This window comes from Clupea harengus, chromosome 3, assembly GCF_900700415.2.
Source record: "Clupea harengus chromosome 3, Ch_v2.0.2, whole genome shotgun sequence".
NCBI lineage: Eukaryota > Metazoa > Chordata > Actinopteri > Clupeiformes > Clupeidae > Clupea > Clupea harengus.
The window spans coordinates 10,279,422-10,289,385 of NC_045154.1; the positions used below are offsets into that span (position 1 = coordinate 10,279,422).

A 9,964-nucleotide genomic window follows, 5' to 3' on the forward strand; every position below is an offset into this window, starting at 1 on the left:
CTCGTCTGGTGGGGGTGGAGGGGTCCGCCTGACCACAGCATGGTTATGACAACCCCGCTAGGTCACTAAAGTGCACTACAAACATATTACACCTCTCTGTGTAAGAGATGCATGCATGCATACATGTAAGTGTAGTGACACTGGTCCACACATACACTCAAACACACACATATATGCAGACACCCTGCTTACACAAACAAATCAGAACTGGATTTCCCCCTAAACAGTGCCCCCTACTGGTCCCTCTCAGTCTGGCCCTGGCTGTGTGCTGTAGCATCCTGCTGTAGCTCTGATTCTCCCATACCTGCTCAGTTGCATCGTGTGGGTGTGTGTGTGTGCCTGTGTGAGAGTGTGTGTGTGTGTGTGTGTGTGTGTGTGTGTGTGTGTGTGTGTGTGTGTGTGTGTGTGTGTGTGTGTGTGTGTGTGTGTGTGTGTGTGTGTGTGTGTGTGTGTGTGTGTGTGTGGTCAGACACTCCTGTAGAGATTGAATCTAGTGATGTCCCACCTGGCGCCCATGCTCTCCCATCCCCCTCCATAGCTTCCTGTGCAGGAACCCAACCAAGTGTTGCTTCGGGTGGCTGTGCCATCCTTCAGTGTGTGTGTGGTTTGTGTTGTTGCTATGTTTAATCCCCGTCACCCATGTGGTCATATATTGGGCAGGAGATAGCGTGGAGCTCCCTAACCCTCTGGTCACATCACTTAGCCCCCCCTCACAAGCCATACTCTTCTGCCTTTGCCTGCTTTTGGATACCCTGGCAAGACATTGCTTTCGATGAGGATGGTAAACGAAATACAATTATACACTTAAAACAGTTTAATTGGTGTCATAGTCTACGTCAGTTAAGGCATTCTTCTGGAGAGCTGGTAAGTACCTTGGAATTTGGGGCAAAGGCACAGACTTAACAGTGGAATCTGCAGACCATTATATTCACTTAAGCCCGTTGTCCGTATTCAAGCAGGTATGAAGGGCTGCGTGAATGGGTTCATTTGTGTGATTGTGTGTGAGATTGTCTCTCTGTGCCTTTTACAGGAGTGTGTCTGTTCATGTGTGATTGTCCAATGGATGGTGTGCTCCTCACCAATGTGCTCAGGCTGTCTCTGTTCGGTTATCAGCAGATGCATTGCAACTCCGTATTAAGTAGGGGGCGCTCCAAGCCAGCATAACATCAGTCAGAACATGCATGGGGAAATGGCTCGAAAGCATCAGTTGATCAAAGCAACAAAATACTGGCAGCTCACAGCCGGTGTTCGTCGAGATCACAGTAATAGGAATTTGTCTTGACCTTTTGAAATACAGAGAGAGGCATTAATGGCTTTAATACAACAGTTAGATCCGGTCTGACGGTTTATTAATTTCCCTAGCAGCTTCCCTGTCGACTGTGATAGTCCCTTGGTGTAACTAACCACCCATCCCTACCCCACGAGCCCCACCATCACACTTCTGGGGGCAGGGTGAAATACGATTGGATCATTGTCCTCCTACCCCTCTCTGACACGCCCCACTGAGAGTCAGCATGTCTCCAACCTCCTATCTCTCTCTCTCTCTCTCTTTCTCTCTCTCTCTCCAGTTTTTTCATCACTCTGTCTCTTTTAGGTTTTCCATTTGAAATGCTCGTGTTCACAAGCGACTCTGATCGTCACCCCCTCAACACTTTGATATTTGTTTTCCTTTTATTTAGTCATTTCCACTGTGTGTCTCTCTCAGAGGAGCTCATTCACGCTTCAAATGCAGGCTAGAAACCACATCCACCAGAATGGAGTCTGCCCAGGCTCTCCAACTAATCCCAACAAGGGTTTGGAAGTCTTCACAAGACTGGAGAATGGAGGAAAGAGGATGTTGGTCCCTGTACCTTTATCTCCTCAGCAGTCTGAGGGAGTTTTCTTCTTCAGAATGGGGTTTCAGTCTATTAGCGGGGACCGCGATAAGGTGTAATATTGTAGAGATTATTTGATTTGAAGAGGCACAATGTTGTGAGAGTGTGTTATTACATTCTGGTTTAGATGGTGATCGCATGTTCCCAGGACAGCTTGAAAGGAAGTGTTCTCTCTCTCTCTCTCTCTCTCTCTCTCTCTCTCAAAGCCTTTCTTGGCTCTCTCTCTTTTTCTCTCTCTCTCTCTCTCTCTCTCTCTCTCTCTCAAAGCCTTTCGTGGCTCTCTCTCTCTGTTGTTCTTTCTTTCTTCTCCTCTCTCTTTGTCCAGCTCTGTCTTGCTGTCACTGTTTCTGTTTTTCTCTGTAATTCTCATCCTGTCTCTGTCTCTCTCTCTCTCTCTATCTCTCTCTCTCTGTCTCTTTATCTTCTGTTACATAGCTGATCTTTCCTTTCTCCCCCTCCAGGTGCTTTTAAGTTTTTCCCCTCAAGTAGTCTTTGATTTTTCTCCTCACTGTTTTTCTCTTCCTCATTTCTCACCCCCATCCCTCCCTCCCTCCTCCTCTTCCCCTTCTCATTGTCTTCCCTCCTCCTCTTCATTTTCTCCTCGCTCCCTCGTTCTCTGCCTCCCCCTTGTCTTGTGGAAGTTGAGCCCTATGTCGGGACCCCTCGGCGAAGACCCCTCTCCTTCTGCCCCTGCTGTTCCCCTGCAGGTAACGTAACCTCCTCGCTCCAGCGTCACCGCGGTTACCGTAACCACGCCGCCGTCACCGCCAGGGTTGCCGTGGCAACTCTTTGGATCTGCCGAGCAGTGCTACTCCCCGTCCTGATTCTGCTGCCTGTGTTTGTGCCCCACTGTGTGTGTCCTTAGGCATACCAGATTACATACTTAAGCTCACACACTTATTTAGAAGCCTTAATTATAGTGCTGTTCTATTATACATATTCTATTATACTCTTATCCTAAGCCTTAAAGCTACTTACAGATCGCTAAGTAACTTAATTGTGTCCATAGAGGCCATGAAATGAAGTACACCATCAGGGAGACCTGGCATATCGTAACAACCCTGTCTCCTGCTCTGATATCATTGTGAAGAACATATATTGTTATCTGTAAAGTTTAATGTAAGATCAAGTAGTTTCATAACATGATTACCTGAAAGCCTTTCTGTAGCCGTGCCAGACGGCTTCCTTGTACCATGTTTACTCCAGCTGTTTGTGCGGAAGGGGAAAGGGGGGAACTTAGGTGCAGCCTGTTTTCCTCCAGCTGTGAAAGTCATTAAGCCCAGCCACCTCCCGGCACCCTCCGGGTCTTTCTATGAGTCTGACCCAGTAGTGGTAAAGAGCAGGCCGCAGGGGAGGGGCTGGCGGGGTGACTCTGGTGTGTGATTGATGAGCATGAGGAGATTGGACGGTTTGCGGTTGAAATAACAGTTTTTGCTTTCGTGTGTTCTGTTCGTGAGCGATATCGCACGACTCTATTTGGTTAACAGATGTAGAACATCTGCGACCTGTGATGTTTCTCCCACTTTTTCACATTTTTAGAGACTTTCTCTCTCTCTCTCTCACACACACACACACACACACACACACACACACACACACACACACACACACACACACACACACACACCCTCACACACACACGCCTAAACACACATTGTAAGTAATTTCCAAACCATACAATTCTCTCCTTTTGTGTGGCACATTTGTGTCCTTAATTGCTTGAAGATGTTTCTGGAGTGTGTGTGTGTGTGTGTGTGTGTGTTTGTGCGTGTGTGGTGTGCTAACTGGTTCTTTTCTCTTGTATTCCTGGGGTAGCATGTGTGCTGAGGGTGATGGAGAAGGCTGAAAGAGCAATGCTGGATAAGTTAGCTACCCAACCCGTTCTATCGTTTTCTCCATCTGTCTCTTCCACTCCGCCTTGTCTGTATGTCTGTCTGCCTGTCTCAGACCCCTTTTCTCTCTTTCTCTTTCTTTCTACCTTTTCCTGCTCTTTTTGCTACTCTTTCTCATCTCCTCTGTCCTTACTCTCTCTCTCTCTCTCTCTCTCTCTCTCTCTCTCTCTCTCTCTTTCTTTCTTTCTTTCTTTCTTTCTTTCTCTCTCTCTCTCTCTCTCTCTTAAACAGCAAAAGCCAGACACCAAGAGCACAGCCATTCGATTCATGTGTGTACTGTGTTTTTCCTTTTTGTTTTGCAAGAGCCTCCACTCTCCCAGCTAAGTGTCATGCTGCATCAACGTTTGCCTCCCCGATGTGTCATTGCCTCTGCTTGGCTCCTTGCGTGTCTGATTTGTCTTAAAGGGGGGCTGTGTTGAAAGCCACCAAACCCAACTAGCATGGACCCTACCGGCTTCTGCCAGAGCTGTGTAGATAGGCAGTCTCTGAGCTGTAGGTCCGCCAGTCCTGACGTGCATGACCAAAGCAACATTTTGTCCAAGAGGATCAATATATAAGGGACCTCAGAATGACAGTACAAGCTTGTGAACGGCAAATGGCGAAATTATTCCAGAATGTTGATATTTGAGCAACAATTTCAGCTGCAAGCCCAAAACAGTAGCAAGAGTAAGGTCCAAGCTGGCTTTTATTTTTGGTACTGTTTTGGGGTGCAGGTAGGAGTCATATCAGGGACCTTTGGAGGTAGAGGCAAGTGTTTATCGTAATTGGCCTTCAGGTGGAGACTGGGAAGTCGGGCAAACAGCTGCCTCCACTCGTGCTGGTCTCCAACCTTTCTGAGTCCGGAATGCTGCTCTTCTCCTGCAGAACCGTGGAAAATAGAATCAGACCGTTCAGAAGTGCAGATTGAGGGAAAAGCTTGACACACTGCGACACTCGTTGTTTTCCACCTATTCCTGTGCCCCCTGCCCTCAAACTCCAAAACATACCATAGAGGGGGGGCAAAAAATTTGCACCAGATCTCCACGCCATCTTCTGTGGGTTCCAGGGGATCCGGGTTCCCGATCCCTGTTGTTGGCAGTCTTGCCCGATTCTCAACTGCCCTACCCATTCTGCCCAGCTCTCACTCCCCTGTCCATTCCCAGACCGCCATCCTGGCTTGGCTGTCATTGCATTGCCTGTGTTGGGTGTCTTTGTCACGTTGCCTGCTCTGTAAGTGGGCCTGCCTCTGACCCCCTCCAAATGCTGTGCCTGTTTCAGGAATGGGCAAAAAAGACGATCCGAAACTCATGCAAGAGTGGTTCAAACTGGTGCAGGAGAAGAACGCTCTGGTGCGCTACGAGTCCGAGCTCATGATCTTGTGAGTATCTGTTTGTCTAGTGGCATCCTTATTCGCGTCTTCTTTTCTGGCTAAGGAATCAACACAATGCGGAATGCTGTTGGCAATGTAGAGGGAGTTTTTTTTTATTATTCTCATGCTTCTCATGTAATGCTAATCTAATTTTAAAAAATGCTAATTTAATTCACTGAAGCTTTGTCATGAAAATGTTTTATATGAATATGAATGTGTGAATACTTGAAGCAGCAGTAAAAAGTTTTAGTCTAAAACTAGCGAGCTAACTACTTAAAAGGCATGCAAAATAATTGCAAACACCAACAACAGCACAGCTGGCACTGATAAAAGCTCGCTAGCATGTTGAGAACAATTTTTGAACAATTTTGAATAAGATCTTACGGAATTGTGTCTTTTTAACGTAAGGACTTTCATTGCTACTGCAGTTTGCCAGGGCCAAATAAGTACTGCATAAATATTAATGGTCTACAGAAACCCACGACAAATTCACTCATACATTAATAATTAAAGTGTGATACAAGAGGTCAAATACGGATAACACATTGTGACAAATAGAATCACCATCCAATAATACATAGTCGTATTGGGAAAGCTCTGCTTATTATACTGCGACTCACATTCTATTTTATTTATATAGGGCTAAAACGGTAAAATTGTCTGAAGGTGCTTTACAGGGCCTAGGGCCTGAATCTCCCTGGAGGATGCACAATAGCTACAGGGGCAAGAAGAAAATTCCTGTTAACAGGAAGAAACCTTGAGCAGAACCTCGACTCGTAATGGGGGGGCCATCTACTTGGAGCCGACCGGGTAGAGAGGTAGAGATAGAAAAAGAAGGGGGGAGGAGGTTTGTGGCAGAAGGGAAGGGAGGAGAAAAGGAGGGGAAACAATCAGAAAAATGGCAGATGAATTCATATACATATCAGGATGAGCATGCCAGCATACACAATACATACAAACATAACATGGTATATACTAGTGCTGTCAAACGATTAAAATATTTAATCGCGATTAATCGCATTTATGTCATAGTTAACTCAAAATTAATCGCGATTAATCGCACATTTTTATCTATTCTAAATGTCCCTTCGTTTATTTATTTTTTCCATCTTTTTATTTTTATTTTAATGCCCTTATCAACATGGAAAAGTGGATTGGCTTGCTTTATGCGAATGTTTTAATTAATTGAAAACCAACATTGCCAAACAGGGCGGTACAAAATAAAATTATAGTGCACATTTCAGGTAAACAAGGACAGCCTATAGTGCAGTTAAACCATGGCTTAATATTTTCTTTTTTTTTTCAAGTTTGCTGGGAACATAGCAGTCAGGCCTCTTATTTCAGAAACAATGAACCGTAACAGTTAGGTTACCAATAAAAGGTAAGCCTACTACTTCTTTGCTTTCAGCCAGCTGCCTGTTGACATTTTCAGACAACAGTGAAGCTCGCTTCTTTTGCACAACACAACTTTTAAAAGTAAACTTTCCATTCAGAAGCTTTTTATCATCCATTTCGCCGTATCGCGCTCGCCATTCACTCAAACCGTAACGTTAGCCTACTGCACAGTTTGCGAGGCCAAAAACAATGTAAATCTAAAAAAAACAAAAAAAAATTCGTGTTAATCTCGCGATAAAAAAATGAACAGCGTTAAAATGGGTTTGCGTTAACGCCGTTAATAACGCGTTAAACTGACAGCACTAGTATATACATGATACGTACCAAATGAATAGTGGATAAGGAGGGGAGAGAGCATTCAAGTATTGTAGAAGAGCTTGTCCCCGTGCTTTACTACAAATCAACACTTTTACTCAAATGTCCCTGATTTTTGTCTAGCGCTCGAGAGTTGGAGCTCGAGGATCGCCAAAGTCGCCTGCAGCAGGAGCTCAGGGAGCGAATGGCAGTGGATGGTAAGGCAAAAGCCATTCTATGTAAATGTGTGTTTGTGTGAAATATTACAAGAGTTTGTGTTGTTGTTGACGATACATAAACAGTTATACACTCGTATAACTATACACTCGAGTATAGCCAGCTTAGAGGTATTTGATCATTATGGTGAAGGGCTGTGTGCAGAAATACTGTTGTGACTTAGTTTTTCTTAACACTCAGTCTGAACAGCTCCTGTTGGCCCTTAGTGTATTTTTTTCTGTCAGCACAGAAATTCTCACTCTGTTTTGCTGTTGGTCTCTCCCTCCCTCTCTCTCTCTCTCTCTCTCTCTCTCTATCTCTCTGTCCCTTTATTCCCCTCTTATTCCATCTCCCTCTTCCCCTCAGACCACTTAAAGAAGGAGGAGGAGTTGGCCGAGGAGAAGCGGATCCTAAATGAGATGCTGGAGGTGGTGGAGCAGCGGGACTCCCTGGTGGCCCTGCTGGAGGAGCAGCGTCTGCAGGAGAAGGAGGAGGACAAGGACCTGGAGTCTGTCATGCTGTCCAGGGGCTTCAACCTCAACTGGGCCTGAGTGATGGCGGCAACCTGCATATCTCTCTGTCACGCACGCACACACACACGCCACATGGCAGCCATATGGCAACGAAGGCCTGGCTGTCAAAAAACCAGGACCAGGACTCGGTCCCCAGATGTATTACAAAAAACAGTTGAATGTGTGTCTGTGTACAGCTGTCGGGTCTGCTTTGGGAGTGGTGGGTTCAAGATGTTTACAAACCCCCGGCTCCCCGTCCTGTGCTTAGCTGAGCAGGCCTGGACTCGAGCCTTCCTCAGCCCCCTCCCCTCCCCCAATCAGCCGCTCTCTTTCGCTCATGGAAACAGCTACTGGGAGTCCTGCCTCTCCGAAAGACTCTACACAGAGATGACATTTGAGGTTTTGCCTGTGCTCTGTTTTTGATCCTTTTTAACTGTTTTTTATTATTATTTGTGAGAGACAAGGAAAGGGAAACATGAGTCCTGCTGAGGCCATAGAATTACAAGATGTGTGTGTGTGTGTGTTTGTGTGTGTAAGCCAATCAGACTACACTGAAGCAGATTGTATTTTAGAATGTCCTGTTACAGATCTACATAGAATCATCACTTCTGGAATCGCCGGATAGTGGCACCTCTGTTGCTATGACTACTGACTGACAACAGGGGCAGCCTCGTGATTGGCCCATTTTCCCTTCTCCTCCGGCAAAGCTCATCGTCACTGACGTCTTTCAGGAGTCCAGGAGAGTTCCTCAGGACACAGCACTACAGACTCACCACCATGTCTTTGCGACCTGTATTTATCAGCAGTGCGTTCAATAGGACTTATGAATGGACCCTAGACTCTTGCCTTTCTGTGCTGAAGGTTTCTTTTTGTAGCATCAGTAAAGCCAACAGTGCTCAGAAAACCATCTGTAAGCCATCTCATATCAGAATAATGGAGGCTAGAAGCCTTTGTTAGTGTATGTCAGTGTGTATGTCGGTGTGTATGTCGGTGTGTGTGGGCACTCACTTATAGTTGCTCAGTCTATGGTCTTTGGCTTCTCACAGATAGGCTTACATAATCTCAGCATTGAAAAAGTGTCAGGCATCAGGTAGCCTGTCCACTGGCGTTTTATTGAGTAGTGAACATAGGGTTTTATGGAATACTGTCATGACATGGCTTTTCAATACTGCTCAAAGCTCTCTTTTATTATGTTTGACCTTTTCTTATGTGTTTACAATCAGTCACGACATTTCATCAGAAAAAAAACCCTTAGAGTAGGCTATCATGTAACTGTAAAACTGCTTTCAGGATGCTGGGTTGATATAAAGAAAGGACTGTACAATCATTGCCACAGGTCTTGATGAAACACTAAAAAAACACACACACAAAAGAAAACACTTTCTTTGATGTACTGGAGCTGAATCCTCAGCAGTACTTGTGGTCTTTGTATCTCCCAGAAAACATTTCATTCATTAGACAGTAGATTTTCATCGTCGGTGGAATGTACCCCATACGGATCACTCAACAGGGTAGACAGCAGCTGACTGTTAAGACAGACCTGACCCTGATCAGTAGTAGATATCTAGCGTTTCCGGAAATAACCGTTGTAATAGAGGGAGCGAGAATGAGAGAGAGTATTCAAAACGTTAGTACCTGGGTCATTTATACATGGTCGTTGCACAACGGCACTTTCTGGAAACGCATCCGAGCAGGGCGGGATCTGATCTGAAGTCATCTGCCGTAGCGGCTCTCCAGGGTTTCCGGGGAATGCAGTCAGAGTGACGCTCTGCCAACTGGGTGCTGTGCTAACCATCTGTTCAGCTTTGGGAGAGTACAATGCCTTTTTATTCATACTTTTAAAGTTCACATCTGTTTCCTCCTAATGTTTACCTCTTTCAGTTCTTTTCATTTTAATTTTCTTGCAAGAAATTTTTTATTGAAATGTTTTTCACTTTTTGTTGCATTTTTTTGTTGCGGATTCACATGCCACTAATTGGGAGCTAGTTTAATGCTCTCAGCACTATCTAAAGTAGTCACAGCATCGCGTACACGTTCACTGAGCTTACGAGCAGCCTTTTCGTTTTTATTCTGATCTTATTTTTGCCAAACTGTAAATGTCAGCTTGGTCACCATTTTGCTGTATAGATTGGCACCCAGAGGTTTTTTTTTGTGTAAGTAAATGAAAGGATAAATACAGTAACTGTGAATGAAAGAGATCGTTACACAAGTTCATGGTTAGTTTTTAGATGGTGTGTGAAATGTTTGACAGATTTTATTGATATTTATTAACATGTGTGCAAAAATGTATCATATGTAAAAAAAATGAATCCTAATTTTTGAAAACCCTGTTTGTGGTTTCTCCTCTCACAGACATGTAAATGCTTCCTGTAGCTGATTTGCATATAGGATGTATGTAAAGGCAATAAATGCAGTTGTTATTCAAAAGAAAAG

At 44.8% G+C, this 9,964-nt stretch overlaps 1 protein-coding gene across 4 annotated transcripts in view; it reads left to right on the forward strand.

Annotated features, from left to right (window-relative positions):
* The window catches only part of mical3a (microtubule associated monooxygenase, calponin and LIM domain containing 3a), a 103,336-nt gene extending 93,378 nt beyond the window's left edge, over positions 1-9,958 (forward strand). For all 4 annotated transcript variants that reach the window (XM_031564525.2, XM_031564526.2, XM_031564527.2 and 1 more), the window contains 3 exons: positions 5,024-5,123; positions 6,948-7,021; positions 7,386-9,958. In XM_031564525.2, the coding sequence (XP_031420385.1) occupies positions 5,024-5,123; positions 6,948-7,021; positions 7,386-7,570 (359 nt within the window). In that variant the 3' untranslated portion in view covers positions 7,571-9,958. The remainder of the gene's footprint in view (positions 1-5,023; positions 5,124-6,947; positions 7,022-7,385) is intronic.
* Positions 9,959-9,964: the final 6 nt, after the last annotated feature.